Raw genomic sequence first — 27111 nt, forward strand, 5'->3', positions numbered from 1 at the left:
ACACAAAAGAGGTTGGAAATGAACAGATATCAAGGACTTTAACTCACATTAAGTGGTTGCATCACATGTAAATATTCAGTAAAAGTTTTGCAAATCTGCTGTGCCGTAAAATGTTAAAACTAGTCTTTCCCCCACTTTGTTTTTATTGCACACACATACATATTTACAGTATATACCAATGTAGATAGACCCATTCATTGTGCCCTTTATATGAGCTCTTAATAATCCAATTCTGTGACACTTTGGGTGGCAACATATCAAAAATATATATATGTATTGACATTGAAATACTTTTCAAGTGGTTTAATAACACATCCAGTGGTCTGAGCTTCCACTGGAAAAGTAATTTATATAATACATGTAGGAACCTTTTTCTGTCATTTATAAACTTATAAGGTGACTATAAGATATTTAGTTTCTTCTCTGTGGACTGGCCTCTGTTAAATGGGAACACAAAAGGGTTGGAGTGAATAAGAAAAATTATCTACATTATCAATGGTGGTCACCAGAAACAGGATGGATAAAGACAGTCATATTTTATCCGCAAACTGTCATATTTTAAATAGATACCGTCAGATAGGTTTTATTATTGGCTGCAGTCAAATAATGCCATGTTATTAGGGGGTTACTTGACAGACAGACTTGGCAGTGGATATCTAGGAAAGCCTTTTATCACCAGCCTCAGATGGGAGAAAGCTCGAGCAGTTATGGGTCTTCTTATTTCTACAAAGACGCAGTATATAAAAACTGTAAAAGATTTTTATGTATCATTTAAGGCCTCAGCTCATGTCTGCCTCTGTCTTATCTTCCCTCAGACTGTGGTCTCTCAGTGAAGACCACATGGATGGAGGAACTCCTGATCCCAGTACTACAATGGTTGCTTTATCCTCCTCGTGGTGGATGAGGATAGATACCATAATAGCTTAATTTGCTCTTTTACCAACAACTCCCTAAGTTGTTGACAGTACATATTCACTCAGTAACCTGGAAACGTATCAGGATTAGGAATTATACTGACACGTTCCCACTCAGGTCATCGTACCACCGTTCTGATGGTATTTCCAGAATCCTCACTCTACTAAACCTTTACCTCAACTTCCTACTCTAATCCAGGTAGCCAGAACATAATGTCTTTGTTCTTTTTGTAAAACACATGCAAAATATTAACATATTATTGTGTATGAACATATCTAATATTGGAACAAGACATCAATATATAACAATATTACTAATAATATATATTTTTTGAAATTATGGTTCATGTTGAGATATGTAGTTCCAGCTACCATATTTGATTTTTGATTATGTAACAGCCATGGTGGAAGAAGTATTCAGATCCTTTACTCAAGTAAATGTAGCAATACTCTATTAAAAGTAAAGGTCCTGCATTCAAAATGTTGCTTAAGTAAAGTTTGTAAGTATAATCAGCAAAATGTATCAAAGTAAAAGTACTAAATGCAGTAAAACGTCCCTTGTGACTGACATATATAACATTTTTAGATTGTTAATACTGATGCATTAATGTGTAAGCAGAATTATACTGTTGTAGCTGCTCAAGGTGGAGCCAGTTACTTTATATAGAGCTGTGACTAATAATTACTTTTATTATGGATTAATCTGCTATAGAAGCAAAATGAGAACACAAAATGGAAATACTCAAGAGCATGTACTTCACTTGAGTAAATCCACTACTTTCCACCATTGGTCAACAGTGGCACAACTTTTGGGGAAAAAAACAATATTTCTTTACCCCACTTGTCAAAAGACTTCTGGAATTCTGGAAATACCTTCAGAAAAGCAGTGCATGTTTCAAAGACTGCCTGGTAATAATTTTTCAGAAAATTGGATGCTTAGCTTTGTGACTTGAATGTAATGGTGCTGTAATACACGAGAGAGGCCCAAACTGTGGCTAGGTTCAGTTAAAGTCTAGCATCTGTGAATCAGAACATTGAAACCAAATATCTCTTTAAGAGTGAATACATTTCTCACAAGTTCTCTGACTGGGCACTGATTGAGCCATAAGTGTAAGTCTCCGTTTTTATTATAGTATTGCTGACATGGAAATCATTTTGAGAGCTCTATTATTGTCTCTGGGTGTAGGAATGGACGAGGGGAAGTATTTTCTCCTGGCAGTAACTCTGAATAGAAATCAAAATTGAAACCATTATATCTGACCCCTGATGGTTTGTCATATCCTCACAGTGAATGGTGAGTGGGTGCTTGTTATATAGTATTGGTTCTCCTCATATGCCACATCTGAGTCACTAGAGTTTTTCTATTCCCATCACAACATGTGGGCCTCCACAGAAAGCACAATCTAACATCCATTGTGCAGTAGGTGTCCATTTGAAAGACATTATACAAAAGTAGCTGCTGCTTCAAAGGCCTGAAACTAGTCAAATCTTTCAGGAATAAATGCTGACAATAATCTCATTTATAACTCTGACTGTTGTGTTTCTTTACAGGCTGTAAAATGAAAATCAACATTTTTCACACCTTTCCTGAAGAGGCTTATATTACATTTGTTGCCATGCTAGTGGCCTGGCTCTAGGGATGGCAATGTAGGTTTTTTTTGTCCACCACTTTGGTCCAGATTAAATAATGTACTGAATAATGTATGAACTACCTGACAGATTGCAATGAAATTTTGTTCTGACATTCATGTTTTCCCGATCCTCTGACTTTCATCTAGTGCCATCAGGGGTGTCAGACCGGGGGTGGAAATGGGACTGAGTACCCAAAAAGATGCGGGGAGGGGCCCGTAGAGAATGCCTTTCTACAGGGTCCAACATTTTGTGCTACGCCCCTGAGCGCCATCATCTTGTCTAAATTTCAGTTAGTCCAATACTTTGGTTCATGACCATGACCTGCAAAACTTAATGACAGCAGCAGCCTCCGCTGTACTTGGTGTTAGTGCTAATTAGCAAATGGTAACATGCTCAAACACAAGTATACCTGCTTGGCATCAACATTGTCATTGTGAGTATGTAAACCGATGATGATAGCATTTAGCTCAAAGAACCGCTTCACAAAGCCGCTAGCATGGCTGTACACTTGCAGAGGCCACATGCAGCAACTAGCCTATGTGCTGAAGTTGTTGCGCAGCACACATCTTCCCACAACAAATCCCTGTCTCCTACACTCCCCAGCTCCCACCTCTGCACGATTCCTTTTGAACTGTCAGTGCACATTCCCATAACATCCAATCAATTATCACAGCCGTCACAGCAGGGTTTAGGTTCCAAAAGTCTGAGCTTCTCAGATTAATTCCAGAGACTCTTGTTGCCTCTGGACCCTCAGGCTTACAGCCGGTCCATCCTGATACAGCCTTTTCCAAATCTGCATGCAGCGACACAATAACTAAGAAACACCACAGTCACATTTGCCCTCCACCTCATGACTCATACCTGAATGAACTATTCCTTCACCTTTCATTCCTCTATCTCATATACAAAATGTTGGTCTATAACTGCCACTTTTATTAAATGTTTTAAGCATGTGGAAAAGAAAGCACAATTTGTTTTTCTTCTACAAAAATGTATGTTTATTTTTCAGACTTACCTCTAATCTTTTTTTCTTTTCTCGTGTGAACTTCTCGATAATCTTATTTCATCAGGACTCCTAAAAATGATTCACTCTTTGATTGAAATGGTCACAAGTCACGACTGGTAGACATCTGCGACTGGTGATGAGGGGTCGTAAGTAGACATTGCTTTGTTTAAGGGGTCACAAGCTACAAAGGTTGGGAGCCATTGACCTATGACTAAACTTTGTATCCAAGCAGCCACCTTCTCCTTGTACAAACCCCAAGATGTCAAGGATTTGGAATAATCTTACCTCTTCTCACCAACTTGGAAAATACCAAACGGATATTGTTTATGAATGAAAGAGGACAGATTCAGAAGTATATGCTGATTTAAATAAAAAAAAATTGTGTTTGTTTCTTGGGATTCATGGTATCAGATATATGATAGAATATGTTCATTAGACTAAACTACAGAGCATGTACAGTATGGTGTTACTGACATATTAACATACAGCAGTATAAGTAAGCAATACCAGCTTGACAAAGCAATAGGTCCCACAAGATTTGGCAGAATGCATGAGTAATAATAATAACAATCTAATGATATAATATATAATATGCATGAATACTTTAAGTTCATTTACTTTTACATAAACATACAATTTTCACTTTTACTTGTAAAAGTATTTTCACAGTGTAGTATTAGTACTTTTACTCAAGTAAAGGATCTGAATACTTTTCATTCAGACTCACCATCTGTGTAGCTTTTTCATTGGTCAATTGTTGATGACTCCTAATTAATCGCCCTCATCTGCAGGTGACACGTGTGCTGCATGTGAGCACAATCCAGCGATGTCTTGCAAACAGAGAAGAGATAAAATAACTTTGTTTTTATTAGTTGTAACCTTTTATTATTACACGTTTCAAGTTAGCCATTCGGTAAGTTTAGGACAACGGGAGGACGGTTTAACTGCCTATCAAGTTCAAGAGGCAACCGCTACCGGGTGGGAAAGGATTAAATACGACAACGACGCCCAGCAGGTACATTGGCGCCTCGTTGAACAGATTATCCAGGCCCCAAGTCTGCGAAAATCTACCCAGCGGGGGCTCGCGGAGCTTCGGCCGGAATCTGCTGCCTTTCCCGGCGAGCCAATACCATATCGTGCCCCGATACTTGATGATAGCTTGTCTTGGACTGTTGGTAATATCAGAACGGAATCAAGTAACTCGGCTTCAAACTCTGAAGATGGATATCAAGCAGATTTTACAGGTTAGAGCTAGGCTACCTTATGTTTGTTTGTACGTTATAATACCTTTTGTGGCTCCAGAGGGAGCTGCGCGAAAGCTGATAAATTACCCAAGTGATGTCACTTGAGTCAGCGTCGGTTGGAGCTGAAGACTAAAAGTCTGAAAATGAAAAATAATCTGTTGGTGTGAGTTAAAAATTAGTGACGTTATAAGACCTCTGTGTAGCGTTATCTCTGGTTGAGGCTAGCAGCTCGAGGCTACATTAGCCGCTTACTAGCATAACCATAGGCCGTATATAAGAAGAGCATAACACACCAGAATCTCCCTACTGTCCGTGGTCGAGTTGCATTGTGGGTCAATTTAGACTTTTTTTTTTTTTTAAGAGATTGTTACTTTTCAGAATAAGATTTTACATACAAAACATGATCAGTTTATAAAATATAGTCCATTGTTAGAGCTTAAACTACAAGTATATGAAGTAGTTACAATTAGCTCCAACCTGACCAACTACAGCTGTACTTTTCTGGAGCAATGTTAGGCCTATTTTTGTACTGTGGTATTGCTGATTTTACTTAAGTAAATTATTTTAATATTTTTTCACCACTGTGCAGGAATGCTTTGACATGGAACAGTAAAGGGTTAACCAACCAAATACCTTATTTTGTTTGCTTTTTTTTAAATATCCTTAGGTTTTCATGGAGTCCAGGGAAAGATTATGGGTCCATCATTTGACTCCAGTCCACATTTCTCTGAGTGGCTGGCTATGAGGCCCTTGGTGCAGTGTGATGATAGTGTCATGACCTTCACTGCCTCTGGAGAAGGATTCACACACCTGTTTGTGAACAGAGGTAAGATGTGTAATACTTATTATTGGAAATAGTGTTTGAACTGGTGCTATTTGAATGTTGTTTAACAGGCTCAGGTGGAATATGCAAATAGGGGAAGGACATCTTGTTGCAGTGTCTTTTTTTTCTTGCAATAAAAATATGTGATGAGCACACCGTTTCAGTGCAAACTAAAGGCCTTCATTTTACATGGCAAGGAGAGTGAATGACATGCATATGTACATAAGGTTTAACATGCATGAGCCTGTTTTGCCCCCTATTTTATGCTGGAGAACATGTTTACTGCAGCAGAAAAAGGTTTTATATACAGTTAATTTAAAATGTACCTGAAACAATAGACTTTGTGGTGGAAACTTAGTTTACTTTCTTAAAAATCAGCTTGGGCTGCAGTAACCCTTATTTTCTATTAAACCAATTTTTTTATTTTTTATTGATTGTTTATGCTGTAAAATGTCAGAAAATTAGAAATGCCCATCACAATTTCCCAGAGCACAAGATGAAAGTCCCTAAAATTGCTGTTTTTGTGCATCTGGCAGTCTAAAACTCAATTATTCAAAATACAGTAATCTAAAACTAAGAAATAAGCAAATCGTCACATTTTAGAAGATAATATTTGGTATTTAAGCTTGATAAATGCTTAAACCATCAATCAGTTATCAAAATTGTTTGAAATTGTCCTGTGGATTGACTCATCGTTTAAAGGTCCCACGACATGCTGCTCTTTCGATGCGTTTATATAGACCTCAGTGGTCCCCTAAAACTGTATCTTAAGTCTCTTTCCTGAAATTCAGCCTTGGTGCAGAATTACAGCCTATAGAGCCAGTCCCACAATGAGCTTTCCTTAGTATGTGCCATTTCTGTGTCTGTAGCTATTGAGGAGGAGAGGGGGGAGCAAGGTGGAGGGTGGGGGTGTGGCCTTGACCAACTGCCACTTTGCTTGTTTGAAAGCCATGATGTCTCTCTCTCTCTCTCATGGGTGGGCCAAATTCTCTGGGCGGGCAAAGCAGAGAAAGGGGAGGTAAGATTCCAGATCGTCTCATCTGAGCTTTCATTTTCTCAAAGGCAGAGCAGGATACCCAGGGCTCGGTTTACACCTATCGCCATTTCTAGCCACTGGGGGACCATAGGCAGGCTGGGGGAATGCATATTAATGTTAAAAAACCTCCCATAAAGTGAAATTTTCATGCCATGGGACCTTTTTTTAATCATGTGACTCAGCACTAAAATTAGCTGAACATTTTCTCTTTACAGAGGGAGCCTCTCCCATCTCCCTGTTCCAGTTACCTCCTTACTGTGGTTACTCAGTGTGGACGTCATGGAGTGACCTTCAGATGATGATGCCTTATGATGCATGTTACATTAAACGGGAGGTACCAGCAGCAGCGCCACCTGCATTGTATCCCCACCCATAGTTATTCCTGTTTGCTCGGTTCATCACCCCTTTTTTTCTTTCTGTCAGAATGGAAGGTATGTGCTGTCCCTTTTGTGGTGGGGCAGCCCACTGAATCTCTCCTGTCCGGTGCAGATGTCCACTCCTGTCCCCTCTTATTCCCACTCTGTTCCCTCAGTCTTCTGCCTCCCCTATGGCATGGCCGTGCAGATACATGGGCATGAGCAGGACATGCAGATACTGGGAGTCATAGGTACCTTTTGTTTTGTTAGGGGATTAATGCCGAATTGTTTCTAAAATTATTTGTACTATATTTAATTTTTGTAATAGAATCCACAACATGAATCTTTTTATTATTTTGTTCCAAATACATTTGTATTTGGAAATCCATATTTATCTGAAGAATATTTAAAGTCTAGATTTAAATTATACCAGGGGTGTAACTAATATGCAAATTCTACAGTTATACATTTCTTCATTGATGCATCTTAATTTTTAAGAAGTTTTATTGCAGTTTGTTTTGAAAATATATATATATATATATATATATATATATATATATATATATATATATATATATATATATATATATTTATTTAATTAAATATATATATATATATATATATATATATATATATATATTTAATTAAATATATATATATTTATATATTTATTTAATTAAATATATATATATATATATATTAATTATTTAATTAAATAAAAAAAATATATATATGTGTTTTAAAATGTGACTACTTTGAGGCCAACACAAACAATTCAGTATATCACCACCAGAATTATATTCCTGGCAGCATGGAGAGGGCTTTGGCACAACACTTAGAATCTTCATTATGGAAAAACATTGTGGAACGATTTCCTTATACATTTTTTTTTTTTTTTTAAGGACATTCCCTAGAAAGAAAATAGTATGTAATCTGATACTATGTGTACTAAAGGAAGTTATTTCATTTTAAGATTGTTTATATTTTGTACCTTTTCCAGATGATGTCAGGATACACACAAATGTCTATAACATAAATAAATATTTGATATTTTAAATTGTATTCAGTTAGTAGTTAAATTATTTTGTCTGCAAGTTTTATTTAAACGGAGCAGTTAATTTAAAGAAATGTTTACTAAAACATTTAACTGAACTATAAACTCTTTCCCTGTAGGTGGTACTATTATACGGTTTGTTTCAGGGCACCTTCTAGGAAATTATGAACTGGTAAAATAAATTTACTTTTTATTTCCCAACATGAATGCTGTTTTAAAGCCCTCTCCACACTGCCAGGAATAAAATTGGTCCTGATCCTTTATTTATTTTGTTGGCCTAAAAGTAGTCACATTTGAAAATCCTGAGTCCAAAAAATTAATGTAATCGGCATAAAAATATGTATGTTTTTAACTGCAGAATGTATGTAAACTCACTTAAAGTTCTTAAAATTCCCAAATTTTTCAACTGAATGAGACTTAAGAAAAACGTGTAATCTGCTGTACAGTGAATGGAGGTTGGGCTGCGTTTGTATCTGAGGACTGTGCGTCCCGCGTCCCCTCACATCCTGGGGAGCTTGCCTTCTTCATCTCCTACGGTGCTCCTTGTATCACTAGCGGCGTAAGTTTTCCAACTTAAATGGCTTACTATGGTGGGCTGCTGGCTTGTACCATAATATTTCATGTGATGCTTTTTTTCAGGATGATCTTCCTCTCCATCTTAAATTAGATGATCAGGAATACATCCTCTCCTGTCCAGTCAATCCTCAGTTTCCCTTCGTCCCCTCTCCTCCTCTGTCTCCTGGTAACCTCCAGTTTCCCTATACTTCAGATCCTGTCAGCCCTGCACCCACATTCCTTCCTTTCCCTCCTCAAACTCCATCCCAAGAGCAGATTGCTCAGCTTCCTGACTACCCCTATCCTGGATTCCAATACCCCCAGCTTTCCCAGTTCTCCTATCCTGGCTCACAACCTGACCAGCCCTATTGGCCCACTCCTGGCAGTCCTTTTGGGCCCCAGCAGCTGCACAGTCCCATCTATCCCTTCAGCCAGTTTTATCCCCAAACACCCATTTATTTCCCTCCACTGCCTGCCAAAGAGACATTTCAAACTACTCCCCAGGAACCTCAGAAACCAGTGGCCTCACCAGCCACCTGTCCCTCTCATACCATTTGTAGCTACTACCCTTACCCCTATTACCATTCTCTCCACCTACCACAATACCATCCACCATACCCCCCTGTGCCCCAGTATACAGAGACTCAACCAACAATAACCACTACACCACCTACCACCACAAGTTCTACAGCTGGACCCACTCCACAGGTTCCCCATCTCCAGTGTCTGATGGGGAAGATGGTTGTCTTTCTGCCTTTTGCTCACCCAGACTCCATCCAGGTCAGAGGTCAGTGTTTTGGTAAACATTAGGGCTCTTTGTGTAGAAATGTGTGTCTTCATGATTTTCAAAGAGAGCCAATTATCCATCTTCGACAAAAACATCTCTTCAACGCCCCATGTAAATAATTTGCGGCATGGCTCTACTGAGAGCAATGTTAGTCTGTCTGTCCAACACTTTGGTCCAGACTGAAATACATATCTCAACTATTGATGGATTCTGATGAAATTTTATACAGACAGTCATGGTCCTCCAACAGCAGATCAAAGTACCAGGTCTCTCACTGTGCCTAGATCAGCTTTTACTTCTAAAATTAAAGGATATTAATTGTGTTGCAGATATCAAAGATCTAACAATCCTTGTTTCTAACATCAGACCAAATGATGACATGGCTGTTCATCCCCAGTGTGTCTCCACTGTGTGGGTACATGCTGCAGATGGCTGAGGGCTCTGGGGTAATCCTTCACTCTCCTCTGCCTGCCTGCCACAGCCAGTCACGGGTGAGATCCTCCATAATGCCTCGTCACTGCCTGCAAATGTGTCATCTTTATATAATTGCTTTACTTTAATCGTGTCCCCCTTAAATAAATTATAAGATTGTGTTTCTTTGATGTAGTTTAGTTATCCGATGACAGGGTGAACTTGTTGGAACACTCATTTAAATTTAAAGTTCCCATGAAATGGTCATTGTCTGAGCCTTTTTATATCAGGATATACAGCAACAAAAGTTCTAGGACACCGTAAAGTCTTAGTGACAGGTACTTATGAGCAAAAATGCTTGACTTGGAAGGAAAAAGGAATCCCCACACGATCCTTCACATGTAATCACTTTATTGACGATGTGTCTGCCCTTTTAATGAGGGTCTGAGTACTGAAGTTTATGGAGTTTGGTCCATGTAAACATATACACATGGTCAATACCAATAGACTCATTACATTACAGTGACTTATCAGTACTTTCATGATGATAAAGAAGAAAAATAGATACTTATGGTGTTTGAGATGTATGGTATTTTTTGAGTCTGTAGTTTTATTAGATTACATTATATTGTAAAGTGTTATGTTTGATAAAATACTCAATATGCCTTAATGCAGTCCAATACAATGCCACCACAAAGTAAAAAAAAATTATTTTGGATTGCTGATGCTGGTGATTTGTACCACTTGGGTTGTCACTACAGCGATTTGACACCAGTCCTGCTTGTATATAGAACAGACGAGCAGTTTTTCCCAGTCAGCAGCTCATATTTTATGATTCAACCCATATGGACAACATGCAGCATTTGCTCTGCATGCATCTGTACTGGTGGAGTTTAGGTTCTGTGCAACCCAACTGGTGAGTCTTTGTGAGTTGAGCTCAACTTGCAGACTTCATTTTTAAACACATTAGCTGGAAACCATCCGTGGTGGTTCATACTGACTTTATTGATCTCTTTCTCTTTAGACTCCCACGACCATTTCCTTAGCTCTAAGGTTTTGGGACCTTTCCATGGCGCAGTATAGGACTCTGGACCTGCAATGCCCGTATCAAACTACCCCTGAAACTCCTGCACCAGTTAACCCATCAGTGTCCCCTACCCCACCCAGCACCATTAAGGCCAAGGTCAGCCTGTCTGTTGTCCCAAAGCCTAACGTCTTCTGTACCTCCCATCAGATGACTGTGGAGCTCCCCTCTGGTCCCATCTCTGGAATTGTTGTTAAAGGTGTGTGTGTGTGTGTGTGTGTGTGTGTGTGTGTGGCTCTGCATAAGTTGAATTTTCGCATGGGGCTGTTCTGGTATATAGTTAAATGGGGGTGGGGGAAAGGTAGGATTGGTTTTTTACTGGGCCGCACTTAAGCTCTGCCTTGCCATGCCGAGGGCTGAAATTGTGCCATTAAAGTCTATAACTTGTTGCATGTTTCCACATGTACTTTTTCAGACATCAAAGGGAACCAGATGAACCTCCATGATGCCCCAGAGCACTGTGGGTATTCTGCAAAAAAAGGCAAAGAGGGCAAAATTCGTTTGCGGCTCCAGTTGCACTCGCGCTGCCACATGAGTGTGCAGGCAAGTATTGACCTAGATTTCACACTGAGCACATGACCTTTTGTATAATTGACCATTTGCTGTACACATTAACTCTTGTATAAAATTTTTTTCTAAAAGGGTAAAATGTACATCATCACTGTCGTCTACATGACAGTAAGTGGGGGACGGGAGGCTCAGTTATCCTGTCCAGTTGTCATCCCAGGGTCTGGACAAGGTAAATGGATTTTATGTTTACACCTCTGAAAGACTATTCAATTTGCTGAAGGGTGTTTTCTCCTGGCCATTCAGAGTTATTTTAACTGATGTGGCTGACATTTGTCGTGCTGTCCCTCAGAGTGCAACCTTCCCAGCGAACAGCGTCTCCCCTGCAGACCCGGCTCTGTATCCCAGCCACAGTGCCTCTCCATGGGTTGCTGCTTTAGCAAGCAACCCCCTGCCTGCTACTACCCCATGGATGGTGAGCTGCAGTTTACATCCCTATTGGCATTTTCACGCCACTTGGCTGAGTACAGTTGAGCTGTTTTGGTTACGGAAATGTAAGCGCTACAGCTACTGGATGAGTAAAGAGGCATATTCAGGACCAGCATGATTCTAGCTAGCAGTTTCACAGAACAAGAAAAGGGTATAGAATACCTTGGGTCTCATTATCTATTATTTCCTCCTGATATGTCTGACCTTTTGTTCATCTGACCTTTTACATAACTGTGTGTTTGTGTCCTACTCCAGAGTGCACTATTGACCGCCACTTTGTCTTCTCCGTGCCGGCCTCCCTCACGGAGCCCCCTCTTTTTCCTGCCCTGCTTGTCACTGCCGGCGACTCCACCTGCGAACCTCAGAGAGTGACTTCCGACTATGCCTTGTTCAAGATCCCGATGGATGGCTGTGGGACACACAGAGTGGTAAACTGCAATGAATGCAATGAACGAAAACAAATATTAAAGTTATACCAAAATAAACAATGAACTGATCGGCTGAGTATTTCCTTTTGTTGCCTCAACTGACCTGTTCCAGTCAACCACAGATCCTGGACCATTTAGTATTTACTAGTGTCCACATACTAAATTGTATGTTGCATTCTGTCCTGACAGACAGCGGGGAAAACGGTCATCTACATGGTGGAGGTCATCAACAAGGTTCAGTCAATCAGCCTCAACTATGGCACCATCACAAGGGATTCTCCTGTCAGGTCAGAGCATGTTGCTTTTTATTATCAGATAAAAAGCTACCTGTTCAGATTAAAGCTTTGTTGCGTAACTTTTTGATAATGAACATTCAAGCCATTGCCAAATGAGTTGCTACAAAGCTAATTAAGACTATCAGCTCCACAAAACTCTCTCTGTATTTCTCAGTATGGCTATGCTCAGAAGATTGTCGTCTGGTGACTTTCCCGCGCAGAAGCTTGAGTGAACATAATTACCTCTTCTGAAAAGTCATCATGTTTTTTTTTAATCCATGTCGTCCTTGCATACTAGCAACTGCATGGAGGAGGCGCGATCACGGAAGGCTGTATCATGTGGACGTGCCGACAGTGTTATTACTTAGAATTCCTCATGGGGGAGACAGAAACTATGCACTATAGCTTTAAGGGTTTCATCTTGACTGAATGCTGGTTCTTTAGCTGCTAAAAGCTCTATGTTCACCAGCTACTCCACTGGTCCATGGTACCATGATTGCAATGTTCCTGGTTTGAGTCCAGCACAGAGAATCCTACCTGCCTTTCTTTTACCCATTTTATTGTTCAACCATCGAATAAAGCAACAACAAAAAACAAAAGCATCCTGTATAGATTTGCATGACAACATTGTCTCATTCTCAGGTTGTTGGTGGAGTGCAGGTTTCTGCCAGGTGATGTTCTGAGTGTGAGCTACTTGGTTAAAACTCCCAACCTGGGACCTGAAGTTCAGACCAAGGGGATGTTTGGAGTCCAGCTCAGGATTGCCAAAGGTAGATATTTCAATGAACACAATAACAACTGCTTTGCATAATTAATAACTTATAATTTTGTGCTGTTGTGTCTCTGGACACAAATGTATGCCAATCAAGATGGAAACTGATGATAATTTAATGACAAATCTTAATATATCCAGTGTTTAAGCACCGTATGAATGCTTCAAACACATCCTGATCAGCTGTAGGAGAACTAGCTTTGAGTGGGTGAAATGGGTTCAAGAAATAACCTCTTTCTATTCCAACACACCTCAGACGCCCAGTACAGCAGCTACTACCCTCAGTATCACCAGCCCCTGCAGATGTTGCTTGGGAAACCCCTCTACCTGGAAGTGCGGCTGCTCAACGCCCCGGATCCCAGTTTGGTGCTGTTGGTGCACTTCTGTGTGGCCTACCCCCGCTCTGGAAAGGCTGTGTGGCAGCTGCTTTACAACGGGTACGTTGAAACATCTCCTATGTGAAGAGAACGTCAACAACAAAAATATTGAGGAGGGGGTTACTGCGGAAGGATGGAAGCTTTAAAATGGAGCTTTACTTCACATAAATATCACATTTTCACTGAGAGGAGATAACAGGGAAATTGAAGGGAAGTATAGTTTTTTATACCTATTGTCCTGTTATCTAATTTGCTTACTAATTTAGAGTTACTCCCTAGATGTCCCAACCCCTTGGACCCAGCCCTGCAGCAGGCTGTGCTATCTGATCCTCGACCGCCCTCTCCACTGGCTCAGACCCGCCGCTTCACCATCAGCACCTTCCAGTTCCTTCCTGATAGTGAGTTGAAGGACCCGGATGAGGAGGTAAGGATAAGCAGAGACCCTTGAGTTTTATGAATAACGATGGGGGGACATTATAGACATCTAACTGTATTGTGTATTTTTCATGATTTTTTTTCTTTTTTGAGATTTTGTAGGAGTATTAATTTCTATCTTGGTGTTCAGACTCTGAACTAGAAGTCAAGTTAAAGGGTTGCATCAGGACATGGCATTGAAAACCATTTGTGGCAATATTTAGATTTACTTTAAATGACTTTATTCATCCCCTTAGGGAAATTTGGGGAAGAAATATTTAAATGAATAGTTCGACATTTTAGGAAATACGTTTATTCGCTTACATTCCGACAGTAACATGAGAGGATTGGTACCAATCTCATATTTGAGAGCGGTATCAATCTTCTCATCTAACTTTTGTCAAGAAAACTAATTCAAAATCTCTCACTGTTGCTTTAAACATGCTTCCCCTTTAGTTTTTATGCTTTGCAGCAAGGAAAGAAATGTAAAACGTGCAGCTGTCTGTCTAGAGTGCCTGTGAATTTGCCCCTCGGGAATATAATCAAGTCTTATCTTAGAGTGGCTCTTGGCATTGGACTTTGTTCTTTAGACTCAGTCTTACTTTTTGTAAATATAAAAAAAAAGTAAGTAATGTAAATGTTGTTATCTTAGTGGAAATCGAAACAGTTTATTTTATTTAACATGTGCATATAGTCCATGGAAAATGAAACCATTGACAGCTGTATCTATAAATCTCTTAAGTCAGCATTCATTACGAGGACTTGTGGAGAGGCCATTTTGTATACTGATAATTCTGTCCAAATCTCAATTGGCAGCAGCTGTTATTCATAGTACGCTGCACACTCTTGAGCCTGGACACTACATCCAACCCTCTTCTACTTTTGCCTTCCTCTTAGATCTACTTCATGTGTTCAACTGAAATCTGCTCGCCAAAGGATGGGCCTTGTGTCGAGGGATGCTTTGGCCAGTGACGGTAAGAAAAAAGTGCACTCTGTTCTCAAATCACACCACGCCGTTTTGAACTTTGGAAGAATGAAAACACCCATGAATAAGCCCCATTACAAGTGAAAACAGCCTGAGAGCCAGTAGTAGCTGCAGTTCCACATGACAGCAGGGCAATAATTTAGTAATGAGGAGGGTTTTGAATTATTTATCAAGACTGATCCATTTTCAGTTACAACATGGAAGACGATTAAAGTTGGTTTAGATGATGATGATCTGGTAAGCAGTACTAATGTGTTAAGCTCATGTAAAAATACACCATCACTTTTCTATACTGAACATATCTCCTCCATTTTTTCAGGCCTCAGACATCACTTGTTAAACCACCAATAAAAGCTCTTTAAAGGACCATGTAAAAAGGTGTGTGTGTGTTCCTAAGCTTGCAGCCACTTGGTTTCACAGCAGGAAGTGGCACTTGCACAAAAAGTTGGACGCAGTATTGTTTACATGAACACTTGGGCCTTGTGGACTGAGCATAATTGAGACTCCGTCTGACTTGCTTTGCTGCACTTTATGTGGAACATACAGCAATAAATGTTTGAGCAAGATACCTGCAGGTTTTGCATATAACTAGTGTTCCATGAGAGAGGTACAACACATCGGTATTGGGAACTTCAGAATATTTCCACCCAGGTTTCATCGTACATACATAGTCAGATTAACTTGGTTGGGGGCCCTGAGACAAAAAAGAGCAGCCTCATTAACCCCCACTGTGCAATATGTTCAGTATTCTTTTGCTGGAATACATTATATAGCCTTAGGTTTACTGTGTGATAATGTCATTAAATACATGGATTATGCACTGTATAACACTATCTGGTGAAATTACATAGGGTCTCTTTAGCTGTGCTTTAGGTTTTCTCCCCAATGAAAATGACAATTTAATCAAATTACCACAAACTACTTGCCACACAGTACAGTGAAGGTGGGGCTTCTGGTGCTTTGGGGCAGTTGCCCACTTTGTCTGGTTGGTAGTTCAGCCACGCGCAGAGCAACTTCAACTGTATAGTGCACATCACGCAAAAGATTCTCTGTACATTTTACAGATTTAAAATATAAACATCGGAGTTGCAAAGGGGTGGAAATTTTCTGGTAAATTTCCAGGAACTTTCCATGGAAAGTTTAGCTGGGGAATTTTGGAAACCTTCCAATTAAAATGGCGCCACATCATCACATACCCTTCACCATACCTAGAGATTGGTATGGGGTACTTTCCATAAAATCATCTCTGAATACATATCAAACCAGCTATTAGTTTAACTGAAATAAAACCATGCCAATCTCTAGGTATGGTGAAGGGTATGTGATGATGTGGGGCTATTTTAATTCCAAAGGCCAAGTGAACTTTACCAGGATGCATAGTATCCTGGATCCATGAAATAACTGGCCTTTAAAAATACAAATCTGCCTGCCTCTATGGGAATTTAACATAGGGGTGTACTTACTTATGCCCCCTGTATTTTAAGGAAGAACATTTATTTATGATACATTATTCATTCACAAAGAAAATTGGTGTCCTTAAAGGTTGGATTTTTCCTCTTTCTTTAAATTAAGGCATTAAGATCAATTTCCAAAAGATGATTTTTGTATTCCTATTTTCAGTCAACTTTAGCATGGGTTCATAAACTCATGAGTGCCACTGTAGTTGTACCAGAGAATTTCTAGTAAGTAGACCCGTAGACGGGCTCTGGTTGTACTGAGTGGCCACACTCAAACGTGGGGTGAAAAAGCAGTCTTAACGGAGAAGGATGAGAAGAGACATTGTTTAAATGTGGGGATAACGTTTCCCCCCTGCGACAACCCCCGCCGCTGCCTAAACGCACTACCCCCATTCAAAATTAATGGAAATACCTTCGTTTTTGCCACACCGTCTGGTGGCCGACGCAGGCTGTGTTAATGCAGACTGGCTCCAACTATAAAAGCTGGTCAGCTCAGACTAGAACGGCCTGGCTCTGTTTGAAGGTAAAAACATCCGCCTACCAGCACCTCTGAAGCTCATTAATTAACATACGTGCATGTGGTTTGTATAATAGTACCAACAAAAAAAAAAGCGTAAAAATGACAAGTTGTGGTTTATGTGATTTACAGGGTGTCAAGCAGTGAAAACTTGAGGAAGTCACAGCTCCCAGTCAAGAAAAAGTCCCGCACATAACGCCAATAAACTGCAACTGGTCGTTTTTACACTTCGTCTTTTGTAAGAATTGAACAAACAAGATTCAACATGTTAATAAGTGAGTGGGTTTTGTTATTTTTGGACAAAACCAGGCTAACGGTTTCTCCTTGTTTCCAGTCTTACTGCTTAGCTAAGCTAACTGTCTTTTCTTTTCAACTAACGTGGCAAGAAAGCATTTTCTAAATTTCTAATTTTCTAAAAATGTTGAACTACTGCTTTAAGCTTCTATGTCAAAGTTGAAATCTACTGAATGTTTACTATAAGGTTCATAACATAGAAAGCTACGTTTTTCTGTAATACAGGAACAGTTGAATAACCAGCATTGTGGCATATACTGTAGGTGTGTAGGTAGCCTACATCACAAGATTGGAGATGTAGTGGGGAGCTCACTCATTTAAAGCCCTGCAAGTCAAATGGAGTAATTTAGAAATCAGCTTTTGCTTGTGTTATAATTTGCTACAGCAAATTGCCTTTGAAGTATTTGCCTTTCACGGTAGCCTTTGACCACTGGGTGTCATCCAAGCAATAAAAATGCCAAAGGAACATAAGGTACTCCATGCTGCATGACTCACAGCTGGGCTAGTGTGAAGACCTTGGCCTGTGTTGTGTAATGAGTTAGGAATGCAATTTTGTAGAGTTGGAATTGATAATTCCACCCTCTCTGCTGCTATTCTGCCATGAAATGTGACCACCATTCATCAATATTGAAAACAAAAAAGGTAAAACTGGGCTAACAAATTAAATTGTGCACCAGTAGCCTATGTAAAGAGCGAAATGAACACTTGATTTAAAGGTTTGGGTATGCACTGTAAGAACATTATGGTCTTTCTCGAGTCATTTGACTCCTCTCGCACACATACACACTACACACACCTCCCCTCGGTGAAATGTATGGAAGCACTGCGGCACACTGCGTGTATTTTGCTGGCTGCATGGCTGCCTGGCTCAGCGTTCAAAGAGAGAGCGGAAGATAGGAGGAGGGGAATGACTACACCAAGAGAGTAGGAGGAGGGAGGACAGTTTCCTTTTTGTAACACACACGCTACAAGATCACACCGGGAAAACGGAGAGAGGAAAGAAAATTATAGGCGAGAGAGAGAGGGGAAGGAAACACCGCAGCACCTCTGTCCGTCCGTTCTTTTGGTTGAGAAATCGTCTTTTCTTTTAACGCAGACTAACATGGGGGGAAGAGAGAGCTCCTGACGCGGATTGACTTTCAGTGAACCTCTGCTCTGTGGTACAAGTCTGTGGCTAATAGATAGGGAGGAAAAAGGCGACAGGGAAGACATGTTGAGGGGGTTTTCGTCTTGAGGTTGCGGTAGGATGTTGATGTTGTGCTCTTAAAAAGACAGACGGCTCCTCGTAAAGAAAAAAGCGAGGGCAAATGGAAATTGTGCGGTAGGTTATGCTCAGGAGCCATTGTTTTGATCGGTGTTTTATTTAATTGGTTTGTTATGATATGAAATAACGTAGGCCTCTTAGGCAGCCCTGCAGTAAATAAATACACGGTCAGCAAACGGGTTACATAGAAATTAACCCGACAAACCTGCTTGGATTTTAGGGGACATTTTTTTTAATTGGGGTGTGTTTTGTAGTAGCCTAAGGTAAAAGCAGCGTTTAGGCCTATTTGTTTTGAAAACTAACGCGGTGGTTAGATTGCATTTCTTGAACCAGAGAGGCAAACATTTCCATAGCCTATACATTACTCTTCAGGGGGGTCATACAAAGGCCCAGTAGAACATACAGTATAGCCTTTGCAGCATTAAAAGACAATTTTAACTGCAGAGGGAAATCGTCCACAGGCTGGCTTTAAGCACAAAGGTGCACAAGTAGTCCATAACCCCCCCCCCCCCCCCCCCTCTCCCTCCAGTTTAGCTCAAGCCAGGGGACAAAACAAGATTTTTAAATGTTAATGTCGACCGACGTTGCATCCATCATGCTGCCTGTGTCCCGGGGTCTCATGGACCGGGATAGAGAGCTGGACACCATGGCCGGGGTGCATCCCAACGCGGGCGGCGCTCCTGTGGTTGTCCGGGGCATGAAACGCGGAGACCCGGAGCCTGACGGACAGACAGCGGCTGCTCTTGTGGACTCGACCGGGGCGGAGTGCAAGCGTCCCCGGATCGACGGCTCAGGAGGGATCGGCGAGGTTGGTCAGGTGAGAAGGGCACTCTTGTTCAAATTCAGTCATGCAGGCACGACTTTTCGGGCTAAAGCGTGGTGCAAGGATCTCTTGGTGTTTTGGTGCACGGTGATATTTTTTAAGTGCATTTATCTTAGAAATACTCAGTTGTTAGCCTATGTTGTGGTTGCGTTTGTGATCTGTTCACAAGTCGAAGTCACAGTTGCTGTTCTAGCTGCAGCAGAAAGGCCCACCGTAGACTGCTTCCAGCACTGCAGGACATACCACCACATTTCACAGCTGTAGCTAAATGACTCTACATGCTACTAATTCAGTTTTACAAGGGGTTACAATAGTAAGCGTGTAACCCATGGTGTACAGTGGGCTGTTTAGCTACAATATAACAATGTAGCTTCTATATTGCAGCTCAGGCATTTACCTTAGGTTTAAGGAGGAATTGCAATAGTCCAATTTGTGTAATTTAATCCACTGGGTTGTTACATTGCAACAGACATCATGTAGCCTCAAAACTCCCCAAAGAGCATCTTCTGTTTTATGAATATCAGTAAAGCCCAGGCAGAGTCTCAACTGAGGGTGGGGAATGTAAACAAACTTGACCTTTTATTATGTAAAAAGCCCTCTGCCATGTGACATAATGTTATGGACAACATTTGGGTTAGAATGGAAATTGATGTCAGTGTTTGCTTGTGTGATCTTTGAGGAGGGAGAGCTGCCAGAAGGGGGTATTTGAGGTAAACAAAGGCTTCCAGTTTTATTAGGGGGCAATCAGCCCAAATCTAACCAATCTAATTACCTTGATGCTCAGACCTCTGCTTTTATAAACATCATTGGTGCAGTGTTTGGCCTCACATTCTGTGCTTGAATTAGCAAATGTGATTGACCTATTTTAATCTATTTTCTTTCAATGTCGGTAAAATCAATTTGCAGTTTCCCCCCACCTCAGTGACCTAAAAATTGTCAAATAGCTCTTAAAAGAGCTCACAGGAGGACAGGAGGATGCTCTGGACATCATTATGGTTTATTATGTAGGGTGAAGCACTCCATTAGAAAACAGAAAGCTATTTCTCCGGCATTGAAAATGCCAGTAATGGAGGTGAAGTGGCCTGTTTACTCCTGTTGGAAAAACTAAATGGCTGGCTTTACATCATCATGCTGTCTGATAGTGCTGACAGACAGACTTAGGAACGTAATGCACTTAAAAACAGATGTGAGCGGAAGAGTGTGTGTTTGTGTGTGGGAGAGAAAAGCAAAGATCAATAACTTCAGCCCCTAAAATGTATTGAACGTGAGCTGGCTGGACAGTCCGGAAATGAAAGTGGGAGAGAGCCCTCCCTCCCTCTCAGTTGGTGCAGCAGCAGATTTGCCCTATCACTAGCAGTAAAGAGGCTTTGTTTCTAGCTAATGGGATCACATCTCATACTGGAGGGGGCATTATAATCACACTGATCCTGAGATCTAGGCAGAGGGTTTGTACAACACACATGCACAGACGCACACACATACATTGGTATGATCCAGATGAGAATTATTTTTATAATCGACTAATTAAACGTAACTTATTTACCAAGTGAAAATGCCCAAAAATTGCTGTTTCCAGCCTCTCATATATAAATATTTCCTGTTTTATTGAAATGGTGAATGGCATTTTTCACTGTTTATTAGTGTTTTATTGATGATTAATCAAAAGCTGTCACCTTGGACTTTAAGAAACTGTGTTGGACATTGTATAGAGTAAATGATTAATCAAGATGATATATTTATAATGAAAATACTTATCAGTTGCAACTCCACATTTCTGTTTCACGGCTTTAAAAGCTATACTGGCTGTCAGATTGTAAGCTCAGCCTTGAGGTTTTAAAATATACCAGTGTGTGCATATACAGTAAAACACTGACATATTTTTATTCCCCCAACCTGGCGACACCATCAATATTCCACAAGCAAATTGGGTTGAGTAACATTCTATTTCTTTTCTTTTTTTTTTAATAAATCAGAGCACTTGGCTTTCAAAGAAACTTCTATAAAAATGCACACAAGCACTTCTGTAAAGTTAATCTTCAGAGGAGGGTAAAGGATGGAAAATATTACAGCAAACAGTATCCTGCCTCTCATAAATCACCATGTCTCCCTTCCTCCATCCTTTTATAGGTTATAAAAAAAAGAGTCATTTATTGCATCATGGCAGGGGTTGAACTCAGACCTGTAACTGAAGCACAATGGGGCGTGGTTGTGGTAAAGAGCAAACCATTTGTACCACTGCGGCCCAATAATGGGATCTTTACCATTTGGTCATTGACACTTCTGTTTTTCTCATTAGGGCATGATGTCATCACAGTGCGGGGGTGGAAATCCTCTGTTGCGTTAAATCTGCAAAGTTTTAGCAGAGCAGCAATGCATATATAAATCAGTGCAGCATGCAGTACGTGACTGAATGCTCAGCTAACACGTGCGAATAAAGCTCACTGAGTGCATTCAACAGCATGAGTTCAAATGTTCACGTCTGCTCAAAGAAATTAGCTGCTGACCTCCTGCCGCTGACACTGTGCTCATCCAATAAGATGGATTTTAAATAAATATTAAGTTATCTGCTGCACAGACCACCAGCTAGAGTGCTCTCAATAAAAAGAACCACACATCTTCAGTATATTTTGCATTCCAGTGCTGCATTGGGGAAGTCCTGCATTTTTCTGGATGACAAGGAATTCATAACAACACCCTGCATCTCCAGTCAGATTTTGGGAAATGTTGAGAGGAGGTTGTCTGCTTCAATATCCGTCCGGCGTGCTGCTGAGCGGCTCATGTTTTGTTGTCGCTCTGCGTAGGAACCGGGGCTCTCTCTAACCTAATAAGGTCTTGCCCAGGGTGACAGTGCCGAGGACAAATGACTTGATTCTGACATTAATGTAGGTGGATCACCCCTCTGTACTTTCATCTCAGCCCCGGCACTGTAATAGAAAGAAAATGTCAGCAAGCAAAATGAACTCTTTCTGCGAGTTGAGAATAGTTTTTGGGGCCTTGTTTTTCTGTGATAAATTGCCACTAGATCGGTCTGTTGACTGAATTATGTTTGAGGGATAAGCCTGCTATGCCCTGGGACAGATTTTGTTTTGATTTTTTTAAAGTGTAGTTATCCTCACATATAAATTGCAGTTAAGTGATTTGTTACCCCTACAGTTATTCTGGTGTTGATTTAGATGCTGTTTGCAACACATTTATTATATATTTGAGGTTATGCTTATTTTACAGTTAGACATAAAATTATATTTGGGGTGGATATTATTGGCTGACATATCAGTATACTATATAGAGGACAACAGTGTATCAGCATTCTGTGTAAATACGGTAGTAATTGTAATAAAAAAAAAAAGAGAACATTATTAAATTTAAAATAATTGAAAACTAATCTTAAACTGTGTTGGTACTAATTGTTTAAATATTTTTAAGCAAAAATTAGCTGTGAAGAGTTACCTTTTTTTTTTTTAAACTTGACGAGTAAGCTGTAGCTGTTAATCAGACATAAAAAATAAATGATGATATTAAATAGTATTATAAAGTATGAAAGTCATCACCTTGGACTCAGGCACATTATTATCAACATTTCTACCACTTTCTGACATTTCTTAGGCTAAATGATGAATTGATTAATAAAAACAAAATACTCTTCAGATCGATAATTTATTAGCAGCAGCTGTACACATAATTTACATGAAAGTGCTTCAGATTATGTAGAAATCTCTTAATTATTACATAGTTTGACCGGGTACTTTCTGTGCCCGGTGCTCATCAAATTGAATAAATCCCTGATAAAATTAAAAAAACGAACAGCAGCCAAATGTTTTTGCCAAAAAAGGGCATTAACGTGATCCCAGAAGTCCAGTATCAGGCTCTAGTTTCAGTGGAATGATGTTGCAGTGAAGCAATCATAATAGGCAATTATGTTGTGCAGTAAATAATTACATGCAAATAATAATCTTCTCCAATCAGATCTGAAATAAATTGGGGGATAAAAATAACAACAGATCAACGCAGTGGGCAACAGTTTGATTATGTTGCATGTGATTCCCTAGCCAATACCGCTATAAGATTATTATTATTATTATTATTATTATTATTATTATTATGCCACAACCGTTGAGTCGGTATCCAAAATTTTGCCTGCAGCCAACATCCCCCTGAAAAAGCATGCGTAGGTTTACTGTGGAAAGTCAGAGGGATGTGAAGTACATTGAGGGAAAATAAACTTCAGATCATCTGGCCAACTGTTTGGAGGCTTAGCACATAAGTGCTCTGTGGACAAAATGGATTCACATCCTCCTGAGTGTATGGAGTGCCCTGCTTTGCAGTTAGGTAGGATGACTCTCAGAGCAGTGAAATGTAGTTCCTCTTCCACTCCTTCAGAAGAGCAGCAGTCCCAAGGCACGATGGGAATAGACATGAGTCTTGTGACTAAATTAGAAATCACACACACAGAACCATACCACCACCTGTAGTTTTTGGAGAGGAGTCGTAGGGTTCATGCGTAAAAGGCATTACTGTCTGCTTGTGAAAAGATGGAATGGAGGATAAAGTTGGAGGTAACTGAGCTTCTCCTCCCTCACTTGTTTTCAGATTTCATTATCACAGGGTCGGCCCTGTTCCCTACATCCCCCAAGCTTGCCTTTCCTCCCCCTCCTCCCCTCTTCGCCGTCTGTTGACTTCAAGTCATTTTGTTACTTTCTCCTGATTGCTCACGCGGTATTCCCCTGCACTCTTTTCTCTTGTTTTAGTCACCCCAACCAAAAACCACCATCCCCACCCCCAGAATCAGATGTGCTTCATTTGTCATCACCAATACAAAATCTTCTTGCTTCTTATGTACTGTGCTAGTGACTGGTGTTGAGAGTGAGACTGATAAATACTCGACTCAAGCAGCCACAATGCAGCCCTCCATCTCTCATTCCTCCCAGTTCCTTAAGGAAATTAAGCACATGACTCTGCCTAAGTGTGAGTCATTGCCTTTGCTCCCTCCAGCTTTTTTCGTTTTTTTCCCTTTGCTGTCCATTTCCCGCTGTATTTCTAGCTCTGGTTCCTCCCTCAGCCTCTCGTAATATGAATTCCCATATGTGCTCCCCTTTCACTTTGACGTAGCATACTGCCTCATAAGTCTCTTTTTGTCTCCTCTTTTTTTGGTGTTGTTTTGATCCTCCTCTACTCCATACCTGCAGTGCGTTGTGTTTAGAGTTTGGCCTCGCTGCAAAATAAGGTTTATACTTTATTCATGTTATTCAAGCCTCTAAGAGGTGATTCATTATTTAGAGCTTCTGTCTCCCAAAGCCAGTTCACTAAGTACATTTTTGGCTCTGAGATAGACTCACACACACTGCAATTTTCCATCACGAAGACGATCCCCCTGTCCCTCCCCGACCAAGCCTCTTGCATTTGGAAATGTTGTACTTAGCTTTAGCTGAAAAGCCCTATGGGGTACAAAGTTAGATGGCTACAGTTTTAATAAGGTGAACTGAAGCTGTGAAGTGCGCAGAGCAAAGTGTTCCCCCTGGGGACAGAGCAGATGAGGGACAGTGGTTCCTGAAGAATCGAAGATCATGGGGGGGGGGGAGAGTGCTGGAGCTGAGTTGCACCAATCTGAGTTGCAGCTGAGTTTTTTTTCTAATCTAGTGATATGAAGCCATCCATCCATCTTCATCCGCTTATCCGGGGTCGGGTCGCGGGGGTAGCAGCTCCAGCAGGGGACCCCAAACTTCCCTTTCCCGGGCCAGGTTAGAGATATAATCCCTCCACCTAGTCCTGGGTCTCCCCCGAGGCCTCCTCCCAGCTGGACGTGCCTGGAACACCTCCCTAGGGAGACGCCCAGGGGGCATCCTTACCAGATGCCCGAACCACCTCAACTGGCTCCTTTCGACGCAAAGGAGCAGCGGCTCTACTCCGAGCTCCTCACGGATAACTGAGCTTCTCACCCTATCTCTAAGGGAGACGCCAGCTACCCTCCTGAGGAAACCCATTTCGGCTGCTTGTACCCTGGATCTTGTTCTTTCGGTCATGACCCAGCCTTCATGACCATAGGTGAGGGTAGGAACAAAAAACTGACCGGTAGATTGAGAGCTTTGCCTTCTGGCTCAGCTCTCTTTTTCGTCTAACGGTGCGATAAATTGAATGTAATACCGCACCTGCTGTGCCGATTCTCCGACCAATCTCCCGCTCCATTGTCCCCTCACTCGCGAACAAGACCCCAAGGTACTTGAACTCCTTCACTTGGGGTAAGGACTCATTCCCTACCTGGAGAAGGCACTCCATCGGTTTCCTGCTGAGAACCATGGCCTCCGATTTAGAGGCGCTGATCCTCATCCCAGCCGCTTCACACTCGGCTGCGAACCGATCCAGTGAGTGCTGAAGGTCACAGGCCGATGATGCCATCAGGACCACATCATCTGCAAAAAAGCAGCGATGAGATCCCCAGCCCACCGAACTGCAACCCCTCCCCACCCCGACTACGCCTCGATATCCTGTCCATAAATACTACAAACAGGATTGGTGACAAGCGCAGCCCTGGCGGAGGCCAACTCTCACCTGAAAGCGAGTCCGACTTACTGCCGAGAACCGGACACAGCTCTCGCTTTGGTCGTACAGAGGTGGATGGCCCTGAAAAGGGACCCCCTCACCCTGTACTCCCACAGTATCTCCCGGGGCACCCGGTCATACGCCTTCTCCAGATCCACAAAACACATGTAGACTGGTTGGGCATACTCCCAGGCTCCCTCCAGGATCCTTGCGAGTAAAGATCTGGTCCGTTGTTCCACGACCAGGGGCGGAATCCGCGTGTTCCTCTTCAACCTGAGATTCGACTATCGACCCGAACCCTCCTTTCCAGCACCTTGGAGTAGACTTTACCGGGAGGCTGAGAAGTGTGATACCCCTGTAATTGGCACACACCCTCTGGTCCCCCCTTTTTTAAAGGGAACCACCACCCCGGTCTGCCACTCCTTAGGCACCGTCCCAGACTTCACGCAATGTTGAAGGCGTGTCAACCAAGACAACCCCTCCACACCCAGAGCTTTAAGCATTTCTGGACGGATCTCATCAATTCCTGGGGCTTTGCCACTGTGGAGTTGTTTAACTACCTCAGCAACCTCCACCAGGGAAATTGATGCCAATCCCCCCTCATCCTCCAGCTCTGCCTCTACCATAGAGGCGTATTAGTCGGTTAGGAGTTCCTCAAAGTGCTCCTTCCACCGCCCTATGCCTCCTCAGTTGAGGTCAGCAGCGTCCCATCCTTACTGTACACAGCTTGGATGGTTCCCCTTCCCCCCCTCCTGAGGTGGCGAACGGTTTTCAGAAGTACCTTGGTGCCGACCGAAAGTCCTTCTCCATGTCTTCTCCGAACTTCTCCCACACATGCTGCTTTGCCTCTTTCACGGCAGAGGCTGCAGCCCTTCGAGCCCTTCGGTACCTTGCAACTGCCTCCAGAGTTGTCTGGGATAACATATCCCGGAAAGACTCCTTCTTCAGTCGGACGGCTTCCCTGACCACCGGTGTCCACCACGGTGTTCGTGGGTTACCGCCCCTTGAGGCACCTAAGACCCTAAGACCACAGCTCCTCACCGCAGCTTCAGCAATGGAAACTTTGAACATTG

General features: G+C 41.5%; 1 protein-coding gene across 5 annotated transcripts in view; it reads left to right on the forward strand.

Annotated features, from left to right (window-relative positions):
* The first annotated feature begins 18335 nt into the window (after positions 1 to 18335).
* Positions 18336 to 27111, forward strand: part of rbfox2 (RNA binding fox-1 homolog 2) — a 37171-nt gene continuing 28395 nt past the window's right edge. For 2 of the 5 annotated variants that reach the window (XM_078281614.1, XM_078281605.1), the window contains exon 1: positions 18338 to 19498. In XM_078281614.1, coding sequence (XP_078137740.1) covers positions 19247 to 19498 — 252 coding nt within the window. In that variant the 5' untranslated portion in view covers positions 18338 to 19246. Of the gene's footprint in view, positions 19499 to 27111 lie in introns of all 5 variants that reach the window. The other 3 variants (XM_078281589.1, XM_078281597.1, XM_078281584.1) reach the window with 3 other exon arrangements.

This window comes from Sander vitreus, chromosome 2, assembly GCF_031162955.1.
Source record: "Sander vitreus isolate 19-12246 chromosome 2, sanVit1, whole genome shotgun sequence".
NCBI classification, from domain to species: Eukaryota; Metazoa; Chordata; class Actinopteri; order Perciformes; family Percidae; genus Sander; species Sander vitreus.